General features: G+C 53.1%; 2 protein-coding genes across 3 annotated transcripts; one reads left to right on the forward strand and one right to left on the reverse strand.

Moving 5' to 3' along the window:
* Spint1 (serine peptidase inhibitor, Kunitz type 1) lies at window positions 1-11,111 on the reverse strand. Of its 2 annotated transcripts, none has more exons than XM_090318592.1 (11): window positions 10,997-11,111; window positions 10,265-10,756; window positions 3,953-4,080; window positions 3,649-3,787; window positions 3,389-3,559; window positions 3,205-3,231; window positions 2,855-2,980; window positions 2,703-2,753; window positions 1,031-1,201; window positions 870-917; window positions 1-692 (listed from the first exon to the last, which is right to left on the reverse strand). In XM_090318592.1, exons 2-11 carry the CDS (start codon window positions 10,710-10,712, stop codon window positions 487-489), a joined length of 1,515 nt encoding a protein of 504 aa, XP_090174718.1. In that variant the 5' UTR covers window positions 10,713-10,756; window positions 10,997-11,111; the 3' UTR covers window positions 1-486. The 2 variants fall into 2 exon arrangements, with proteins under 2 accessions (XP_090174718.1, XP_090174719.1); XM_090318593.1 differs by lacking the exon at window positions 10,997-11,111 and adding an exon at window positions 10,893-10,982.
* A 3,498-nt stretch (window positions 11,112-14,609) lies between these two features.
* Ppp1r14d (protein phosphatase 1 regulatory inhibitor subunit 14D) lies at window positions 14,610-21,629 on the forward strand. The gene is made up of 4 exons (XM_090357772.1): window positions 14,610-15,053; window positions 20,044-20,127; window positions 20,326-20,358; window positions 21,465-21,629. Exons 1-4 carry the CDS (start codon window positions 14,808-14,810, stop codon window positions 21,528-21,530), a joined length of 429 nt encoding a protein of 142 aa, XP_090213898.1. The 5' UTR covers window positions 14,610-14,807; the 3' UTR covers window positions 21,531-21,629.
* The last annotated feature ends 755 nt before the right edge of the window (window positions 21,630-22,384 follow it).

A 22,384-nucleotide genomic window follows, 5' to 3' on the forward strand; every position in this document is an offset into this window, starting at 1 on the left:
TACAAAAAAAAACTCATTTTATTTATTTTTTATTTCATTTTCAGTTTTTTGAGGTGCACGGGGTAGAACCCAGGGCCTCTTGCGCTAGGACCCCAGCCATGAAGAAGCAATTTTTTTACAGCACAAATTACACAGGAAGTCTCTTTTTTTAGCACTGGGCTGTGCAGAGTTGAAGGGTAGCTTCTGACGCCACCTGTGGTCCCTTTTCAGTGACACTGAGTGAGGGCAGGTCCCTACGAACAGGACTCACGATTCCACCTTCTTCTGCACTCTCGGGCAGGTAGCTTCTACTATGTACAGTCCTCCAGGTCGGAAGGTCTCCTGTTCCTCCCAGACCCTTGTGTCTTTTAGGCACACACAACTGGCCTGTGCTCAACTGAGCCTCAGGAGGGCTCGAGCCCGGGCTTCCGAGGGGAGCCATGCAGGCCTGGCACACAGTCAGGAGTCTGGCCTGAACGTCTTCTTCGCTGGCCAAAAGCCCGGGGCTCAGAGGGGCCTTGTGGTGTGGTTATAGACCAGGTGCTCGGTGTCCTCAGTGGTGGAGATGGTGGAGCTGGCTGGGGTAGGGGGAGGGTGGCGGCCGCTTCTGTGGAAGCTTTTCCTCCGATTCTTGAAGAAGCAGTAACCCAGGAGGGCTAGCACCACCACGATGCAGATAACCAAGAGTATGGCCACCGCCACTTCCACGGAACCTAGGGGAAGACAGGACCAAGGCAAATGGAAGCACAGGGCCACCCCGCTGCAGCCCTGACTGCTCTTCCCCTGGTGCCCTCCCTTGCCAATGGCCCCTGGTGGCCCCGTCTCAGTAGGTAACCTCGGGATGGGTCTCCGCCAGTCACGCAGTGTGGTGGCAGGAGACCGGGGCTTACCTACGCTGGGAATGGAGCTTTCCCGCCGCAGACCGAACACATCCTTCTCTGCAAGGTGATGGAGACTGGTCAGCCCTATGCCCCGTGCCCCTGACCTGCTCTGCCCTGCTCTGCCGCCGCCGCCACCTCCGCCTCCATTTCCCCCAGCCCCTCCAGCTCACTGGAGATGCCACTGCAGGACTCGAGACACTGCTGCTCCTCCTCAAAGTTGTTCTTGTTGCCATAACAACCGCCGTAGGTAAAGCGGGCACAGCGTTCAGTGAAGGGGTTGTAGTACCAGCGTGGGATATTTTCCTGGCAGTGGCCAGTGTCTGGAAGGTCCACACAGTGCCCTGGGGGTTGGGGGGACAGGAAAAGGGGCAAGTGAGTCCTTAGGGCCTTCCTGCCCACCCTACGCAAGGACAGACCTGGAAACACCTGGTCTATCTCCAGCGCTGTCAGGCGTGGGGAAGATAAATTCTGGGTAAATCTCAGACACCACGGGAAGCTACTTGGACTCAATTTTCTTTCTCTTCTGGGCTATAGCTCAGGGCCTGAGCCCTGTCCTTGGACATTTCTCAAGGCTAGAACTCTAACACCTGAGCCTCAGCACCACTTCCAGCTTTTTTTTCTATGTATGTGGTGCCAAGGAATCGAACCCGGGTCTTCGTGCATGCTAGGCAAGCACTCTACCACTAGGCCAAACTCCCGGCCCAAGGTCTCTGCTTTCTGTCTCTGGGTGGTTTTTTTTTTTTTTCTTCCTCATTCTGTTTATTAGCTTCTTCCTTTCCTTTTTGTCTGTTGTGGGTGTTGTCCCTGAGTCTCTGTGCTCAAGGCTAAGGCTCTACCATTTGAGCCATAGCGCCACTTCCAGTTTTTGAATGGTTAAATGGAGAGCAGAATCTTATGGAGACTTTTCTAAACAGGCTGGCTTTGAACTGTGGTCCTCTGATCTCAGCCTCCTGAGAAGCTAGCATGTCAGGCGTGAGCCACTAGCACCCGGCTATTGGTTTCTTGAGACAGGATCTCACTATGTCACCTAGGCTGTCCCCAAATGCTTGAACTTACCTCAGCTTCCTAAGTACTGGGATTACAGGGAAGCCCAATATTGCCTTTTGCTGTTACCAGAGTTTGACCTCAGTGCTCCACCCTTGCGAGGCTGGAGGAACACCTCTAGTTAACTTCCTGGGCTGGCTTTTTTTTTTTTTTCTGTGGATCATGGGGCTTGAACTCGGCCTGGGCACTGCCCCTGACCCTTGAGCCAAGCCCCACATCCCATTTTCTAAAGGTTAATTGGAGATAAGAGTCTCAAATCCTTTTGTGTGCAGGTTGGCTTTGAACCTTGACCCTCAGATCTTAGCCTCCTGAGTAGCTAGGATTACAGACACGAGCCACTGCCCCTGGCTTGGGCTGGCTTTGAATTAAGATCCTCAAATCTTTGCATCTTGAGTCCCTAGGATTATAGGAATGAGCTACTCGTGCCAGGCTCAGCTAAACTTTAGTAATACTGTTTTGCTATATTGTTTTCTTATCATATCATTAGTTTCAACTTATGTCTTGTCACAGTGGCTTTCTACCTGTGATGGAGGTTATGACGCTGAACTTCCTTACCATGTGACTAAGTGATGTGTGTGTGGTGAGCATGCTGGAGTTATTTAAGGTGTTCAGCTCAGAGAATGACAGAAAATGGTCCATGGGAGGTGGAACCACAGAAGTGCACCCAGGAGCCAGCCAGCGAACAGGCTGCTAGGCTGCTGAGCAGTTTCTGGCCTTGGCGCCACAGAGCTGGCTGCCAGCCCGTGGGGTGCTGCTGTGTGGGTGGAGTCAGGATGGCAGCACGGGTATCTGACTCACCTTTCTCACCGGGGAAGTGGATGCTCTGGAGCTCTTCAAAGCCACTGGTGTCTGTAGAGGGGAAGCCAGAAGCTCAGGCCCAGTGTGGGTCTCTCAGGGGCGCAGGGCAGGGCCCGCTGCCCCCCACTTCCCCCCCGGGGGGAGGGTCTCACATTTTTCACAGGTGGTCTCGTCTGAGCCATCAGGGCAATCTGGGGTGTCGTCACACTCCAGGAAGCTGTCGATACAGCAGCCATCCCTGCAGCGGAACTGGGTGGGCAGGCAGCTGCCAGAGCATACTGCGTGGGGCGAGAAGGGCTCAGGCACAGAGCAGGTTCAAGGGTCTGTTACCTACCAGCCCCTCCCTCCCTCCAAGCCCAACTGGACAGACCAGGACAGGAAGAAGCTGAGGGAGGGGTGCCTGTAGTCCTGCACTGGGGGGGGGGGGGCGGTTGAGGGGCATGGTCAGGGCACAGCTGGAGACTTGGTGGAGTGTGGGGAGAGAGAAAGGAGTAAAGCCCACCTGGATGTTGTCTTCCCATCGAGAGGCCTGGGGAGAGAAGAGCCAAGTGAGAAGAGCGGGCTAGGCTCCAGCAGGGATGCGATGACGGGGTGGGGCAGGGGCTCCTGCAGAGTGGCCAGTGAAGAGAAACCACGCACCCTGGGGTCCCATCACTTGAGCCCCAAGCTGCCTCCCAAAGGCCCACCTTGCACATCGCGGCAGGCCAGCATACACTCTTCCTCCCGCAGGTAGTTGTTCTTGTTGCCCAAGCACCCTCCATAAATGAACCTCTTGCAGATCTGCTCGCTGGGGTCGTAGTACCAGCGGGGGAAGGAGCCGCGGCACCGACCCACCTTGCTGGAGGCCAGGCAGTAGTCTGGGGGGAGGAGAGCTTGTGAGGGAGCTGGGGCGACCCATCCGTGGGGAGAGGGGGTGTCCAGGTGCCCCGGGCCCAGACCCCCTCACCTTCTGTTTGTTTGGGAGACAGCACGGTGATTGTGACATTGGCTGGACTCTCTGGCTGCTGGGAGTCAGCCGGTGTCAGCTGGAACAGGTAGCTGCCTTCCCTGAGTCCCCACAGCTCCACCTGGTCCGGAGTGTTCCTCTACACACAGGACTACGCATCAGGAGAATGACCTTCCACCACCCCAGGGGAAAGGGACCAGAGCCCCCCTCTCCATCCATGCCACCTGCGAGGGGGGAGTCTCCCGGGGGAGGCGGGGCGGGGGCAGAGGGGATGAGAAATCAGGGATCCAGCTCAGAGTCTCACCTCTATTCTGACGTCTGTGCCCCCCTCCTGTAGGTGCCAGATGGTGTTGCCCACATCCTTTAGCACCAGAGGTTCCTGGGGCTGTACCTTCAAGTCTATGCCCACCCAGGACCTGGGGATCTGGGATCCTGAGGGAGGGGGAGAAGGTGAGGTAGGGTCAACTCCCAGAGAGTGGAAGGGAAGCAGCAGGGGGTGGAATGTGTGGGCCCGACCCAGGCCCACCCGCAGCCCAGCACCCTGCCTGGGCACACGGGAGGGAACAACAAAACAAGCATCTTGTTCTCCACTCAGAGATAACCATGTCTATGGTGTTAACTGACTTTTACCTTTTCTGAAGGTACTGGGGTCGGAACTTAGTGCTTGTTAGGCTGCTGCTCTACCTCTGAGCTATGGCTGCACTGTGGCTTTTTGTTGGTTATTCTTATTTTGCTGGTCCTGGTGTCTGAACTCTAGGCCTGGGCGCAGTCCCTGAGCCTTTTGGCACTCAAGGTAAGTCCTCTACCACTTGAGCCACAGTACCACGTCTGGCTTTTTCTGAGTAGTATATTAGAGATAGCAGTTTCCCACTTTCCCGCCCAGGCTGGGCTGGCTTTGAACCACGATCCTCAGATCTCAGCCTCCTGAATAGCTAGGATTCCAGGTTTGAGCCACCAGCACCCAGTCTTGTTGATTATTTTTGAAATGGAGTGTAATGAACTAATGAACTGTTCTGCAGCCTCAGCTGTCCTTGAACTGAGAGCCTGTAGAGCTTATCCTGCAGAGTTAGCAAGGGTTACAGGCATGAGCCATTGGCACCTGGCTTATTTTTATATTGTAAAATCTACTTTCTGAAGCAAATTACTGGACAGCATACACTGCCTCAACTCAGGGGGGGGAAAGGTGTATGAGTAGGTGTAGGTTTTGCATTTTTAAGGAAGTAATACTTTAAAAAAATTGTTTTTGTCAGTTGTGGGGCTTGAACTCAGGCCCTGGGCAGTGTCCCTGGGCTTCTCTGTGCTCCAGGCTAGTGCTCTACCACTTGAGCCACAGTGCCACTCTTAGCTGGAGATAAGTCTCATGGGGCCTTTTCCACTTGCGCTGGCTTTGAACCACGATCCTCAGATCTCAGTCTCCTGAATAGCTAGGATTACGGACATATGCCACCTATATACCCAGCTAAAGAAGTAATCTTAATCTTGCATTTTACAATAAGCAAATATTTGTGCTAAGAATTTAAGAAGTCAAATACTGAAGGGGGAATGGGGGGGCGGAGGAAAGGGGGAAGAAAAACAAGATAGGGGGTAAAGATGTTCCACAAGAAATGTACTCATTACCTTAAGTATATATCTGTAACTCCTCTCTACACATCACTTTTATAATAAAATAAAGTAAAAAAAAGTCAAGTGAGGGCTGCAAGAATGGCTTAATGGTAGAGTGCTTGCTTAGCATGCAGGAAGCCCTAGATTCGACTCCTCAGTACACATAAACAGGAAAAGCAGGAAGTGTGCAAGTGGTAGAGTGCTAGCCTTGAGAAAAAGAAGCTCAGGGTCAGGATCTAGGTGCCGTCAAGCCCCAAGACTAGCAAAAAAAAAAAAAAAAAAAAGCCAAATGAGGAAGTAAATGGCTGACTCCTATAATCCTAGCTGAGCAGGGGGCTAACACGTACTTGAGGATGAGACGCTTATCTCTCCTAAAGAGCACTTGCGCTTCCTGAGCAGTAGAGAGCTAGCCTTGAGCAAAAAAGAAAAAAGCTCAGGGACAGCACCCAGGACCAGAGTTCAAGCCCTGGGACACACACACACACACACACACACACACACACACAAAGAGGAAATGTGGAACATTATCCCTTGGTGTGGCCTAATTCCACTGAGGAGCCAGTTAGGACCAAAGTCTCACCACAGAGTCCCCAGGGAGACAACACATCAGGCCTAGGTGCCCCAGGGTGAGTAGCTAGGAAGCAGGTGCTTGTGGTACCTTGGACTCTGCCTCAGGTTACAAGGGATCCCAGGGAACCACGCCCTCCCTGGACCTGACACCCATCCAGGCTTCCTCCTAGGCTTCCTTCAGGTGATTTGGGGTCAGGTGACCACACAAGCAGTTGGCCTGTAGTAAGATGAATGGTGCCCACCATAAAGATGGCTTCTCAGCAAACCCCTAGTCTAGGCGTGTGACCTTATTTTAAAAGGGTCTTCGCAGGGCCAGGAATGTGGCCTAGTGGTAGAGTGCTTGTCTAGCATGCATGAAGCCTTGGGTTCGATTCCTCGGTACCACATATACAGAAAAAGCTGGAAGTGGTATTGTGGCTCAAGTGGTGGAGCTCTAGCCTCAAGAAAACGCAAGGACAGTGCCCAGGCCCTGAGTTCAAGCCCCAGGACTGGCAAACAAAACAAAACAAAACACATACAAAGTCTTTGCAGAAGTGATTACATAAGGGATTTCCAGATCATCCTGGATTAGCTGGTTAGGCCTGAGGTCCAATGACAAATATCCCAATAAGAAACAGAAAGATAGGGCCAGGAGTTTGGCCTAGTGGTAGAGTGCTTGCCTAGCATGCACGAAGACCAGGGTTTGAGTCTTTGATACCATATACATAGAAAAGCCAGAAGTGGTGTTGTGGCTCAAATGGTAGAGCTCTAGCCTTGAGGAAAGCCCAAGGATAGTACTCGGGCTCTGAGTTCAGTCCCCAGGACTGGCAAAAAGAGAGGAGCGGGGAGAGAGGGAGAAATAGAAAGAAGAGGGCTCAGTGATAAGAACATAGCCCCCTAGGGGCTGGGAGTTTAGCCTAGTGGTAGAGTGCTTGCCTAGCATGCACAAAGACCCGGGTTTGATTCCTCAGTACCACATACATAGACAAAAGCTGGAAGTGGCGCTGAGGATCAAGTGGTAGAGTGCTAAGCCTTGAGAGAGGTGGGGGAAGAGCTCCCCCTCTGCAGTCTTTGGAGGCAGTGTGGCCCTGGTGACACTGATGTAAAATGGCTCCCAAACTGGGCAAGAATAAAAAGTCGTTTTTGTTTGGATTTGTTTGGTGGTGGACAAGAGCACGGGGTGCTGCCGTGGGCAGCAGGAAATGTAAGGAGTGGACGGGAGGAGGCAAATGTGCTCTACAATGAGACCAGCTGGCCTGACCAAAACCTCAAAGCACCCTGCATGGTGTCTGCATGTGATACTCAAATATTTAAAACTGCAGCGGTGGCTGGCGCAGCACAGCTACGTCCCGGAGGCCTCCATCACCAGACTCTGCCCTCTGCCCTCCCTGGCTGAGAGCTAGGAGCCCTAAGCAAGGGGCAGGGAAGTTCCTGCTGCACAGGAGTTTGGACCAGGGGGAGTGGAGAGAAGGGTGTGGGAACCGCGGGAGTGCTGCAGACTTCTCAGTAGGGGCTGGGCATGGGGGTCATTTACAAAGTGACTCTCAGGCAAGGACACCGAGGCTGGAGCCAGACCTGAAGCGTATTTAGGAAAAAGCCATGTCATGTGTGTGGTGGGAACCAGCAGGGCATTCTCCCTGCGCTGCGGGGCTACATTAGGAGCCAGCATACTATGGCCTCAGCCCGAGTTAGCTCCCCTTCCACCCTCTGGTCTGTTATATATTTGAATGGATGAAAGGAAAGAACAATGAAAATCAATTTCCTTTTCCTTTTTTTTTTCTCCCTTTGGTTGATCGTGAGGCCTGAATTCTGGACCTGGGCGCTGTCTCTGAACTCTTCAGCTCAAGGCTACTACCCTACCCCTTGAGCCACAGCACCACTTTCTGGTTTTCTGGTGGTTAATTGGAGGTCAGAGTTTCGTGGACTTTAGTGCCTGAGCTGGCTTTGAACTGCAGTCCTCCATCCCAGCCTCCTGAGTAGCTGGGATTACAGGCGTGAGCCACTGGGCTCTGCTCCAAAATCAATATCTTTTTTGGTTTTTTATTTTTTGCCAGTCTGGGCTTGAACTCAGGGCCTGAGCACTGTCCTTGGGTTTTCTCGAGGCTAGAGCTCTACCACTTGAGCCTCAGCAGAACTTCGGGCTTTTTTCTATGTATGTGGTACCGAGGAATCGAACCTGGGTCTTCGTGCATGCTAGGCAAGCACTCTACCACTAGGCCAAACTCCTGCCCCCTCAGTCAATTTCTTGACATGCGAAAGCATGTAAAATAAATTCTGGGTGATGGAGGTGTAGCCCAGGGGTGGCGCACCTGCCATGTCCTCTCTCTTTCCCTCCCCAGCCCCACTTACATACACACACACAGTAATCCCCTCTTCTTAATCTCAAGGTTCCTTACCCCCAAAGCATCGGCTTTGACCAGTTTGTGAATATAGTATTTGAATCACAGCATTCTTTCCTTCCTACTCACTCCAAGCTGCCCACCGTAGGGTAGCATCACAATGTTTGGTTGGATGCCATGCTGAGAGACACCGATCCTGTCCAATCCTTCATTAGTATAAACAGTGCTACAGGGAGTGGTGGGAAGCTGTGGCACCCACAAGTAAACTGAGCCTAAAGATGCATTCCTACAAGTGGAATGGTGTCCAGGGTGGAGGGTGGTGCTCGCGGACAACTCCCAGGCACCGAGGAGGGAGGGGGGAGGGTGGGGTTGCACAGAACAGAAGGTTAAGAGACAGGAGGGTAAGAGATAAGGACTGTCCATGAGGCTGAGTCACAGGATTCCTCCTTGATGAGGCAGAGAAAGCAAGGCCAAGGGGGACTCGCGAAAGTGGCCATGGAGAAGATGAGACCAGGATGTGACAGCTGAAGGAATGGCAGAAAGGAGATTCCACTGGTAAACAGGTGTATGGGAGCTACTGACAAAGGGGCCCTGGTCCAGGGATGTAGGGGAAAGGGGACAGGGAGAGTAGGATGGAAAGTGCTATGTGGTGATAACGTGGCCCCAGGCATGGCTAGTGGTTAGGTGAGGACCCCAAGAGGTGAGTCAGGAGGATAAAAAAAGCTGCCCTTCCTCCTTCCAGCCAGTTTGAAAAGAAGGAAAGCAGAAAGACCACTTAGCCTGCCCAGCAGAAGAGTGAGGCCCCCTCCTTACAGGACCCTCAGGTGAAAGGAAGGGTAAGCTGGGTGAACCATCAGACCTTGAGCTGAATCCCTCCCCCCCCCCCCCCAGCTAGGTCCTTACCCAGCAGCAGCTCTGCCCTACCACTCCCTTCTTCCCACCCCCAAGAGAGCAAAGGGCTAGAATGGCAATAAAGTCAGCTCCCCAGCTGCCCGGCCTCAGGACATCTCCAGGGAAACAACTAGGACTCCACCCCCTGAGCCACAGCCTTAGGGAGGAGGGGGAGGGCAGGAGCTAGGGGCCTCCAGCTGCAGGAATCTGGACTAGGCTGGCCTAGTCACAGGCTGGGAAAAGGAAACAAAGCAGCTGTCCAGGGCAGGATTTCTCTATCCAACACAGGAGTCCACTGATGGCCCCCATCCCACCTGGCCTGGCCCCCCACCTCCTGCCCCAGCCTCTAGCTGGACTTGCTGACTATGGACACAGGGACACATACACACACACACACCCCTTTACACCCCCCCCCTCACAAAACACCCCAGTTCGCTGAGATGACCTAGAGTGGCCTGAGGTTCACACAACCTAAACCCTACCTGCTCCTTCCCTGCCCCAGGAAGTCCCCACTGCACTCTATCTTGGACGAGTGGACCAGTGGGGGAATTTCAGATGAGGCAGGCTAGACCTAAGGCCTGGTGGCCCTGGTCCAGCTCAGCCACCTGACCAGACTTGAGTCTCAGGCTGTGGCCCTGGCCTGGGACTCCACGGGTTGTGGAGAGCAGGAAGGGCACAAGCAGGCAGAGTCATCACCACCTACACTGCCTGCTGCTTCCTGGTGGAACGGGCGCCATCACTTTCCAGAATCCCCTCCCCCCTAGACACCCAGGATGCAAGGCCACAGGAAGGGTAGGAAAAGGGAAGGACCCATAAGCACTGGTCCAGTAAAGAGCAGAAAGGCCCTTCTCCGCTTCCAAACAGAGACAGCCCTAGCCCTGACCCCACAGCCCTTGACTCGGTTTTCTGGGTCTGAGTGCTAGCTGGGTTTCTAGGAGAAAGGCGGATATCTCCCTTTACCCCTTACGGACATCTAACAAGAAGGGCTGACATGAGGTCTGCGGGGAGGGGTGACCCCCACCTGGCCAGAGCTGGGGGTGCCCCCCGCTGCAGTGGTGCCCCTCCGGGTCTCTGAAGGTAAACAAGGTGAGCAGACAGCCCGGCTGCCCGGTCCCGACCGGGGGCGCACCTGCCCGCACAGCTGACGTGCGAACACGCCTGCCGGCAGGCCGACTCACCCCACCCGGCGGACTGTGGCGCTAACCAGGGCCGCGTCCGCCCCCGCCCCTCCTCACCGCCGAAGCCCTGCCTCTGCAGCTCGCGGTAGGAGCGGTACACGTCCCGCGTGAGGTAGTTGATGAAGCCCTCCCGGGGCGCGAACTTGCAGACGAAGTTGTGCTCGTAGAGGCAGTCCACGAGGAAGCAGGCGGCGATGGCGTCCTCCTCCAGCTCGGCGCTCAGCTCCACCAGCGCCAGGTTGCAGCGCGGGGCGGCGCAGCAGGCGCGCACGCAGTCCCGGCCGCGCCGCGCCTCGGGGGACCCCAGGAAGGTGGCGCCGTGGCTGACCGAGGCGTCGGTGTCCAGCACGAAGGCGGGCACGCCGGTGGTGAAGCGGTCCAGGCAGGCGGCTCCCCCGGGGAGCTCGGGCGGCAGCGCGGCCGCGGCGCCCCACAGGCTCAGCGCGCACAGCCAGCGCACGGCGACCGTCGAGGAGCGGGCCCGGGACGGCCGGGCGCCGGCCATCGTCGTCGTCCTCCCGGCCGCGGGCTCGGGGCCCCGGCCTGGACCTGGGGAAGACGGGCGGGAGACGGCCCGGGTCAGCCGGGGAGGGGAGCGGGGGCCCGCGGTGGGGACGGGCAGCTCCCGCCTCCCCGCCGCCGCCGCCCGCGGGCCGACGGACCCGGACGGACGGAGCCCACGTACCCGGACACACGCTCGGGCGCAGGACGAGCGGCCAAACACGCTCCGGGGCCGGGCCGGGCCGCTCCGCCGCCGCCGCCGCGCCGCGCGCGCCCGGGCCCGGTTACCTGCGCAGGTGAGTGCGGGTGGGGCCGGGCCGGCCGAGGATCCGGGCCCGGCTGACGCCCGTGCCGGCTGCGCGGGGCCCTGGGCCGCCTCGTTCCCGGGAGGTTTCTGGTGGAACTGAGTCAGGGCGGCCGGGGCGGGGCGCCCATTAACCCCTGCGCCGCCGGCCCCGCCCACACCCGGTGCGCCCCCGTCGGCCCCGCCCGGCTTCCGGGCCGGTGAGCCCCGCCCCGCCCGGGCCGCAGCCTCCGGACCCTTCCGGCTGGCCGGGGAGCCGCGGGCGCTCCGGGCTCTGCGTCCCCGTTTCAACCCTCGGGACATCGTTCTCGTGTCTCGGCCGAGGGTCGGAAGGCCGGGAGCTGGGTGGCTGCCTGGAACCTGCTGGGCTCAGAGATCCGCCCTGGCGGGGCGGAGAGCCCCGCGCAGCCCGCCCGCCGCGGCCCCCCTCTCAAGAGGCCCAGGTCTGAGGACGGGGTTCAAAGCCGGCCCCGGCAGGGAAGACCTCGAGACTCTCAGCTCCAAAGCCAAGGCCGGCAGTGGAGTCTCGACGCACAATGGTAGAACAGGCTGGCCTCCGGCAACGGAGTTCAAGCCCCAGGACCGAGAGAAAGAAGGCGATTCCCTTCGTCCAGGGTTCCCATGGGTTTGAGACCCTCCCTGGTCCCCTGTTAACGCATGGCGTCTCACCACTCACAGGAGAGAGGCTCCTTCTCTGGAACTCAGCTTCCCCAACTCTGACACCACGGGGACACCTTGCTCAGGAGCTGGCTGCTACTCCCTCCTCCAGTGACAAACACACCATCCTTGGTGGCATGGAGGTTCCAGCCCACTCGAGTGGCTGAATTAATGCCCTGCACAAAACCATGTACTCCTTAAAGCCTTGGAAACTTCAAAAGACTGTCCTATACCCATCAGGATTCTTCCCTGTATGCCACACCCTCCTTCCTCACCAACAGAAAGATTCTACTCCTCTTCACGATGCTGTAACTCCTGGCCCAGTGGGAATATCCTTCTCCATTTCTTATCCCATCCCCTTTTGTCAGGAGGTCTTGTAGCAAAGTCACTTTGCTTCAGGAGGGGCAGCATTCCCCCCACACATGCATGCTGGGGTGTGTCTCCCTTCTGTGGGTATTTCTGGGATGTTACACAGTTTCTGGCATACTCATGACCCTGATGGTGTCCGGGATGAAGCAAGCAGATGTTGGGGGAAAAAAAGAGTTTGGGCACATTTGATTCCTTCTTCCTTCTCCTCTGCAGGCGTCTTAATGAAATGTGTGAGATGTGGTAATGTTACAAGCACCTACTTGAGCTCGGTGACTGGCTGTAAACCACTCGCTACCAGAAGTCTGGGAGGTAAGAGAGGTAAGGATGGTTCAAAGCCAGCTTGGGCAGACAAATCTTATCTCCGGTTACCTAGCAAAAAGCTGGAAGTAGAGGTGTGGTTCAAGTGACAGAACATGAACAGAGAAAAACCAAGGGAGAGTGCAACTCCCTGAGTTCCAGCCCCAGAATCAGCACCTAAAACAAAACAGTATTAAAAACAAACAACAAAACACCTGCATGAACCAGTCACCGAAGAGTCCAAACCCTTCTCTTTCCAAGCACTTCCCTTTAATTACCCAACGTAATCACCGGCAAGTCAAGTGGGGGAAGTGTGCACTGTGTTATTCCCATAATAAGTAAACAGACCTAGGTGAACAGCAGCAGTTAAATGACAGAGCTAGAACTGGAGCCCTGGCAATTGAACTCCATGTCTCCTATTCCTAAGTACTGGGCAGGCAGGCTTTAAGGCTCTTCAAATTGTGATTCTGGCTTCAAGTTCCATTCTTGCCTCAGATTCAACTTGCCAAAACTATCATGTGTTGGGACACCTGCTGCCATTATTGGAGCTTGGCTGGTCCCCTCTGAAACCCAAGTAGAAGGTTGACTGCCATCCTGGCTGTGTCTGGAGGTGGGGCCTTTAAGAGGCGATTAGGTCATTACTAAGGATTAATTTCTTTCTCAAGGACTGCATTAATTCTTGAAGGACTGGCTTAGTTACCCCCAGAGCAGGTTGTTAGAGAATAAAGCAGGCACTCCTGCCACTCTGCCTCTTTGGGAAACACCCACTTCTTCCACTATCCAAGTTGAGCTGGGGTTATATGAGGCCCCCAAGCCGTGGGGTGCCAGATCTTGGACTTCTAGCCTCCAGAGCCAGGAGTGTGTGGGAGTGTGTGTGTGTGTGTGTGTGAGTGAGTGTGTGTGTGTGTGTGTGTGTGTGTGTGTGTGTTTGATTGGGGGTAAGAATCAATGGTCTTTCCTGCCTGGGCTGGCTTTGAAGGAACCATGGCCCTCAGATCTGAGCTAGGAGCTTTCCGTATGGCTGCTACTCTATCACTTGAGGCATGCCTATAGTCACATTTTGTTGTTTAATTGGAGTTGAAGTCTTGCTGACTTTTTTTTTTTTTTTGGCCTGGGCTGACCTCCAACCATGGTTCTCCAAACTCAGTCTCCTGAGTAGCTAGGATTATAGGAATGAATCATTAGTTCCCTGGCTAGAGTCCCCCCCTCCTTTTTTTTTTTGCCAGTCCTGGGCTTGGGCTGAGGGCCTGAGCACTCTCCTTGGGTTTTCTCAAGGCTAACACTCTACCACTTGAGCCATAGCACCACTTGTGTTTTTTTTCTATGTACGTGGTACTGAGGAATTGAACCTGGGTCTTTGTGCATGCTAGGCAACCACTCTACCACTAGGCTAGGCTCCCAGCCCCACTAAAGACTCTTATCTCCAATGAACCCCCAGAAACCCAAAGTGGAGCTGTGACTTAAAGACTTCAGGGAGAGCACCTAGGCCCTGAGTTCAAGCCCTACGACTGGGAAAAAGAAAACTGTGTATGTGTGTGCTTGTAAATAAGTAAATGAAAGCTAGACACAGTGGCTTGTGCCTGTAATCCAAGCTCTTCAGGAGGCTGAGATTGTGGTTCAAAGCTAGCCTGGGCACTAAAAAGTCAGTGATACTCTTATCTCCAATTAATCACCAGAAAAACCAGAAGTGGGGTTGTGGCTCAAGGGGTAGGGCGGTAGCCTTGAGCTGAAGAGCTTAGGGACAGTGCCCAGGCCCAGAGCTCAAGTCCCAAGAGTAGGGAAAAAAAAAAAAAAGTAAATAAACACAAATGCCCTCTGATTAGAATGTGAGTGTGTCCACATCTGGGCTGAGTCAGGTGGACAGGATTCTTCCGGGATCCGAGCTAGCTGAATAGGGTAGGGTCACTTAAGAACAAAATGGCTTCCAAAGCACTTGTTCTGGACAACAGGCATGGTAGACCAGGCTTGCCAATTTCTCCTTGATGAACACACAGGCCAGACACACAACATCTCAGCCAGACACAAATGGGGCACCGGAACTCTCCAAAGAAGAGACCTTGCCAGCCAGGCACCTGCTTTGCCTGATGATAGATCCATGGAGGATGCCGAGGGGTCTCGGGGGAAGATAGAAGGGAACCCACCCCCTCGGCCCCCAGGGGCCCCTCCCGCCTCTTCTCAGGCACGGCAGCCTCTTGATCTTTGTTTGCCTATATCTTATGTTCCTGTGGGCCCCAGCCTTGCTGGGGCCCGTCTCTGGAGTGCCACTCACTGGCAAGCCAGGACATTGGCATTCCCAGCAGCACACAAAGGCCTGCCTGTTGATCTTTGACCCCCCACCCCTCCTAGGGAGCCTTGGCCCTCCTTCCTCCTCCCTCCCTTCCTCTTGGCCTCTCCCTCTGTTCTGTTCTCCCATACCTCTGCTGTGGCCCACGCTGGTATTTTCCCCTGCGCTTTACTCTGGCCGACCCTTCCATGCTGTCTCCAAACCCTGCTTCCAGCCCTGACGTGGAGAACTCAGGCAAGAAGGTGCAGTGGGCTTCTGAGAAGAGGAGGAGGACGTCATCCTCAGACTCGGACTCCAAAACCCACTTGGATCCGTCCAAGTTGCCCAGGTCCCGAAGACCCAGCCGGCTGACAGTGAAGTACGACCGGGGGCAGCTCCAGCGCTGGCTGGAGATGGAGCAGTGGGTAGACACCCAGGTTCAGGAGCTCTTCCAGGTGAGTGGGGGGGCAGGGCGGGGAGATACCTTTTCCTGCTGGTCAGGAGAAGGTGCTGACTGTGTCTCCAATTGTCCTTGTAACCTGGAAACATCCTGAGACTCAATCAGCCAGTGGGGTTCCTGATATCTTGTCCATGTCTTAATCTAGTCTTCTGCTTAGCCTACAGACATGTCTAGAGCAACCTTGTCTAGTACTGTGGCACTTAGCCATGTGGAGCAATGAAAGGAACGGAAATTATATAAGTAGGAGCCTCGGGCCCCCAGTCCCACTAGCCACATGTTCAAGGGCTTCTGATGTGTTGTACTAAATTGTCACCACAGATGCTGCCGCCTCACTGCCAATATCACCCGGGTCTCACCCCCCGCCCCCCAGGAGCTAGGGTTTGGACGTGCACCACCTGAGGTCCTGTGAGCCTGTGATTCTCTTGGGGAATGGCTGTCAGCCATTCCGCGGTTGGGGGTGGGGAAGAATGTTGGATTGACGGTGGGACAGTGTGGTCTGGGTGTCTCCTGCGGCATCCCAGGCTCTCTGTGGAGGGTAGACAGCTGGCAGAACTGGCAGCCCGGGCCATAGGCCTCCTTGCTTGAGCTCGGTCTACTCTGACCTGCAGACTACCTCCACCGTCCTTCCAGCCCTGCTTCCATTTCCGAGGGTTATTGAGCATGTGCATGAAAAGCCTCCTATTTCAGACACCTGAGAGCAACTCCTGCCAAGCTTCAAAGAGGTGAAGGAGGGGTAACTGCATAATAATAAACCCATAACACCGAGAACAGCACATGGGGGAGGACCGCTCCCAGCAATGACGGGAAGAAACCGTCCGGGCCGTGGTTGCCATGGCAGCTGTCCAAAGGTGCCAGGTGGCAGTGTCTCTCCCAGTCCCTACTCTTCTCAGCAGGAAGTGCCAGGGAATCCATAGATAGCTGGTTATCTTGGGTAGCGGTCAAGGCTGTAACACAGTGAGACTTACCATTCCTTGATTGGAGGGCCAAGCTTTGTCTCCCCTGGGGAGGCACACGGCATTGGGGTCTTCACAGGAACCAAAGAAGCTCAGAAAAATTGGAGGGAAAAGTATGGGGACTATGAGGTGAGCCTCTATTATCCAAATTAGTCTGCAATGGCAATCATATTTAGCCACATTGATGGGGCAATAATGATTTTGGAGGCAGGACTCCTACGTTTTAGAAGCAAACTTCTAATCTTTATACTTCATTCCTATTATTATTCTTTTGACTGTCCTTCTCCCCCCCCCCCCACCATCCTGGTACTTGAACACTGGGCTTGGGCTCTCCCTTTTGCTCAAGGCTAGCACTCTACCCCTTGAGCCTTGATGCCATTTCCAGCTTTTTCTGTGGTTAATTGGAGATAATGGAGATAAGAATCTCATAGAGCGGGGCACCGGTGGTTTACACCTGTTATGCTAACTACTGAGGAGGTTGAGATCTAAGGAGAGCGGCTCAAAGACAACCCAGGCAGGAAAGTCTGGGAGACTCTTATCTCCAATAAAGGACTTAGAAAAAAGCTCGAAGTTGAGCTGTGGATTGTGTTGGTACAGCACTAGCCTTGAACACAAAACGGCTCAGAGACAGTGCCCAGGTCCTGAGTTTTAGCCCCACGACTGGCGGGAAAAATATCTCATAGACTTTCCTGCCAAGACTGGCTTCAAATCACCACCCTCAGATCTCAGCTTCCTGAGGAGCTAGGATACAGGTGTGAGCTACTGGCATGGCACTCAGCTTCTGGCCCTCCCTTCCCATTCTCTTCCCTCCTGCTCCTCCTCCTCCTCCTCCTTCTTTCTCCTTTCTTTCTTCTCTTCCTCCTTCTTGTCCTCCTCCTCTTCTTTCTCCTCCTTCTCTTTCTTCTATTGAGGTTTTACAAAGGAGCCCAGGAGGGCTGGGAGTTTGGCCTAGTGGTTAAGTGCTTGCCTAGCATGCATGAAGACCCGGGTTCAATTCCTCGGTACCACATACATAGAAAAAAGCCGGAAGTGGTGCTGAGGCTCAAGTGGTAGAGCTCTAGCCTTGAGAAAGTCCAAGGACAGTGCTCAGGCCCTGAGCTCAAGCTCACGACTGGCAAAAACAAACAAACAAACAAACAAAACAAGAAAACAAAGGAGCCCAGGATGGCTTTAAAGTCATGGTCCTCCTACCTCACCTTCCTGAAGGCTGGAATCACAGCCTCCGCTCTACCCTCGTCTTCTATTCCTCTTACTCCGATATACCTGTTTTCCTTATCCCCCAATTCTGTCATCTCCGGGTTTACTTTTATCGATTGATGTTTCTCCTAGATGGAGGGTTCATGCTTCTTGGCAGTGTTTCTTTTTTCCTCTGTGGTATTGACAGCTGAACTTAGGATCTTGTTTGTACTTTATGAACGTATAAGAACTCTGGGGGGCCGGGAGTTTTGCCTAGTGGTTAAAGTGCTTGCCTAGCATGCATGAAGACCCGGGTTCAATTCCTTGGTACCACATACATAGAAAAAAGCCAGAAGTGGTGCTGAGGCTCAAGTGGTAGAGCTCTAGCCTTGAGAAAGTCCAAGGACAGTGCTCAGGCCCTGAGCTCAAGCCCAGGACTGGCAAAAAAAAAAAAAAAAAAAAAGAACTCTGGGGAACTACACCTCAGCCCAGTTACAGCTCAGCTGGTTGTCTTTTGTGTGTATGTGTGTATGTGTTGGTATAGGGGCTTGAATTCACGGACCGTCCCTGAATTTTTTTTCATGTAAGGATGGCATTCTACCATTTGAAACACAGCTCTACTCCTGGATTTTTGTTGCTTAATTGAAAAATAGGCATTTCACAGACCTTCCTGCCTGGGGTGGCTTTGAACCACCGTTCTCGGTTTTCATCCTCTTGAGTAGCTGAGATTGTAGACATGAGGCAGCTGTGACCAGCTGGTTTGTCCTTTTATTGAGGTGTTTTTTTTTTTTTTTTTTTTTTGCCAGCCCTAGGGCTTGAACTCAGGGACTGGGCACTGTCCTTGGCTAGCGTTTTGCCACTTGAGCCACAGCACCACCACTTCTGGCTTTTTGAGCAGGTGGCTCTGAAGAATTGAACCCAGGGCTTTATGCGTGCTAGGCAAGCACTCTACCACTGGGCTACACTCCCAGCCCCCCTTTTATTGAATTTTTGAGTCAAGTGTGGTTGGCATATCTGAAATCCCAGCACTGAGGAAGCTGAGGCATATTGGGAGTTTGAGGCCGCCATGGGTTTCATAGTGACTTTGTGTAAAAAATAGATGGTATCTGGGTGCTGGTGACACACACCTGAAGTCCTCGCCTCTCAGGAGGCTAAGATCTGAGGATCACAGTTCAAAGCCAGCCCAGGTAGAAAAATCCATGACACTTTTATGCCCAATTAACTAACAGAAAAGCCAGAAGTGGAGCTGTGGCTCAACGTGGTAGAGTGTTAGCCTTGAACAAAAAGCCCTCAGAGACAGGGCCTAGCCCCTGAGTTCAAGCTCCATGAATGACAAAAATAAATAAGTTAAAGAGACCTTAGTACTTTTTTTTTTTTTTTTGCCAGTCTTGGGCTTGAGCTCAGGGCTTGAGCACTGTCCTTGGACTTTCTCAAGGCTAGAGCTCTACCACTTGAGCCTCAGCACCAATTCCAGCTTTTTTCTATGTATGTGGTACTAAGGAATCGAACTGGGGCCTTCGTGCATGCTAGGCAAGCACTCTACCACTAGGCCAAACTCCCGGCCCAGACCTTAGTACATTTTGCATAAAGACTTTATCACATAAGTATTTTGTGAATATTTTCTCCCAGGCTGACCTTGAACTCTTCTTGATCCTCCTTATTTTCTGCCTCTCAACCACTGAGATCTCAGGTGAACATAACTATGCCTGGCTGTTAAAACAACTTTATTGAACTATGATTCACGTACTATACACTTCAACCATTTAAACTACATAAGTCATTGTTTTTTAATATCTTCTAGGCTTGTGAAGATATGCCTACAGTCTAATTGGAGACAGTTTTACTTTTGTCAGTCCTAGGGCTTAAACTCAGGGCCTGGGCACTGTCCTTGGGCTTTCTCAAGGCTAGAGCTCTACCACTTGAGCCACAGCACCACTTCCAGCTTTTTCTGTGTATGTGGTACTGAGGAATTGAACCCAGGTCTTCATGCATGCTAGGCAAACACTCCACCACTAGATCAAACTCCAGGCCCTGGAGACAATTTTATGTCCCTCCAAAAAATATTATCCCATGGACAAGTAGTCATCTCATTCTGCTGACCCCCCTCCCCCTGCCCAATCACCATTCCCAGCCCTGGACATCTGTTATCTACTTTCAGTCTCCATAGATTTACATATTCTGATGTCTTCTCATACACATGGACTCATTGAAATATATACCTTTTTTTTGTAAGCAGTTTCCCTCACTGATTTATTTTCCAGATTAATCCATGTTGTCCCATGAATCAGTGCTTTATTCCTGTTTGATTGTTTGTTTGTTTATCGGCTGTGGGGCGTGAACTCAGGGCCTAGGCACTGTCTTTGAGCTTTTTCTTTCTTTTTTTTTTTTTGCTAGTGGCCTACCACTTGGGCCACAGCACCACTTCTAGCTTTTTCTGTGTATGTGGTACCGAGGAATTGAACCCAGGAATTCATGCATGCTAGGCAAGCGCTCTACCACTCAGCCATACTCCTGGCCCCTAAAAGATAGCTTTACACACATGGAAAGTCAAGGCTCTTATCCCCAATTAATTAACTTGGAAGTAGCACTGTGGCTCAAGTGATAGAGTACTAGCCTTGAGCTAAAGGAGCCCAGGGACAGCTCCTAGCCGTGAGTTCAAGCCCCAGGACTGGCAACAACACCACCAACCACCAAAACCTCCAACCCTTTCAGCAGGTAGAACATATAGATGTTCTGATAAGAGGTGAGGGCGGAGCATGGAGGAAGATGAGCTCGGGATGGATGAGCCCTTGACATATCTGGGCTCCAGCACCAGCTGGGAAGTTCTGTCTGAGTGCCACATTTACTCCTGTGTAGGACCAACCATCCCCTTCCCAGCCTGAGATTGACCTGGAGGCGCTCATGGAACTCTCCACAGAGGATCAGAAGACTCAGTTGGAGGTAGGTTGGAAGGCTGGCGCCAGGCCTTGGCCACTGGAAGCTGGGCTCAGACCAAGGGAAATTCAAGAGCCTGGGGTCGGCCTCCTTGGGTGGTAAGGGGAGAATGATTTAGAGGGAAGAATTCCTTGGGTGACTCGGGGGGGCTTGTGGGAAAGTTTTGTGGCTTGGGGAACCCACTCTCTGTTCTCTCCTACCCAGGCCATTCTTCAAAACTGCCCTCGCCCCACAGAGGTAAGGAATGTTCTGCTGGGCTGGGGTAAGAGGAGCCCTGGGGAGGAGGTTACTGGTGAAGAGGAATATTTGAAAGGAAGGGTTAGGTTGGCATAGGGTGGCAGAGATCCTCGAGTCATGCTTTGAGGCCAGCCTGGGGAATAAAATGTTCACAAGACTCCATCTGAAGAAATGGCCGGGAGTTCTGCCTGGTAGTAGAGTGCTTGCCTAGCATGCACGAATACCGAGGTTCTATTCCTGAGTACCACATACACAGTAAAAAGCCCGAAGTGGTGCTGTGGCTCAAGAGGTAGAGTGCGAGCTTTGAGAAAGCCTAAGGACAGTGCTCAGGCCCTGAGTCTAAGCCCCAGAAGTGGAGGGGAAAAAAAAAAAGAAAGAAAGAAATGGCTGGCCATGGTGGTGCATGCCTGTCATCATAGCAGTGAGGAAATGCAAAGGCTGGACCAAAATTATGCACTTTTTTTTTTGCCAGTCCTGGGCTTGAGCTCAGGGCCTGAGCACCGTCCTTGGACTTTCTCAAGGCTAGAGCTCTACCACTGGAGCCTCAGCACCACTTCCGGCTTTTTCTAAGTATGTGGTACCAAGGAATTGAACCCCGGTCTTTGTGCATGCTAGGCAAGCACTCTACCACTGGGCCAAACTCCCGGCCCCACAATTGTGCACTTCTTATCCTGGTGATGAAGGGAAGCTCGAACAGGTGGATTATAGTCCAAGCTGGTCTGGGCATAGAATGAGACCCCAACCCAAGCTGAGATCTGATGGCTTATGCTGTAACCCCAGTTACTCCAGAGACTGAGACATGAAGATCAAACTTTGAAGCCAGCCTAGGGAGGACAGTCTGTATGTCTCATTTCCAGTTAACCAGTAAAAAGCTGGAAGTGGAGATTTGGCTCATGGGGTAGAACAGCTGCTTTGCAAGTGCAAGGCCCTGCATTCAAACCCTAGTACTTTAAAAAATAATGAAAGGAAAGATTGGCCCTGAAGCTTTCTCCTCCCTGGCTCTGAGGTGGGACTGTGGAGGCATTTAGGGATGGCTGGGGGGAAAGGGAGACAGTGGTGTGATGAATGGGCATGGATCCTTCACCTCTCTTTCATTTCTCTCTCAGTCTTTTATCTCTGAGCTGCTCAGTCAACTCAAGAAACTCCGCAGACTCAGCAGGCCTCAGAAGTAGCCTGGAGAGACTTCAGCAACCTGAGTACGGCCATGCCTCCCTGACAAGGTATCATCCGAGAGGGAAAGAGCTGTACAGGACATGGACAGAACATGGAGGATGAGGAGGGACAATCGTAAACGCCTAGAATGTGTTCTCACAGCCAGATTCCACTGGCTGTGCTTCTGAGAACCATTGCTTATTGCCCAGTGCCTACCTGGGTAACTAGTAGATAAAACTTTTAGGAACCCCAGATAAATGGAGTGTGGTGCATGTCTGTGTTGAAGGGACAGGGGAACGTGATACCCTGGAAGATTAATATGTAAATCACTAGGCTGTACCCACACACCCCACTCCATCTATCCATCCATCCATCCACCCACCCACCTACCCATCAGCTTACCCAGTCATCCACCCATCCATTCAAATAAGTCTTAAGCATCCAAAGATTAGTGGCTGCTGGTGGCTCATGCCTATAATTCTAGCTACTTGAGAGGCTGAGATTGGAAGTATTGAGGTTTGGGCATCGGCAGAAAAATTCATGAATATTCACATGTATTTTGCATGAGGCCACTGGGATAGGTGGGACAGTACCTGCTGGGAGACACTACCGGGTGGCTCAGTCTCTTTTCTTACTCCATGGGACTGTGCTTATAGCCTCCTCCACTTTGCCTTTACTACTGCACAGGGACCAGTGAGTTCTAGAGATAAGGGATGCTGGGGATCTCAGGGTGGGCCTCAGTGTAGAATACGTGCTTAGTACCTGTGAGGTCCCGGGCTCAAATCCCAACACTACCAGGGGAAAAGATACGAGATGTGAATCAACAGACTTTATTAGATCCATTACATGCCAGGGTAGGGCTCCCGGCTCCTAC

The sequence above is a fragment of the Megascapheus bottae genome, chromosome 25 (assembly GCF_031878675.1).
Source record: "Megascapheus bottae isolate mThoBot1 chromosome 25, mThoBot2.hap1, whole genome shotgun sequence".
NCBI lineage: Eukaryota > Metazoa > Chordata > Mammalia > Rodentia > Geomyidae > Megascapheus > Megascapheus bottae.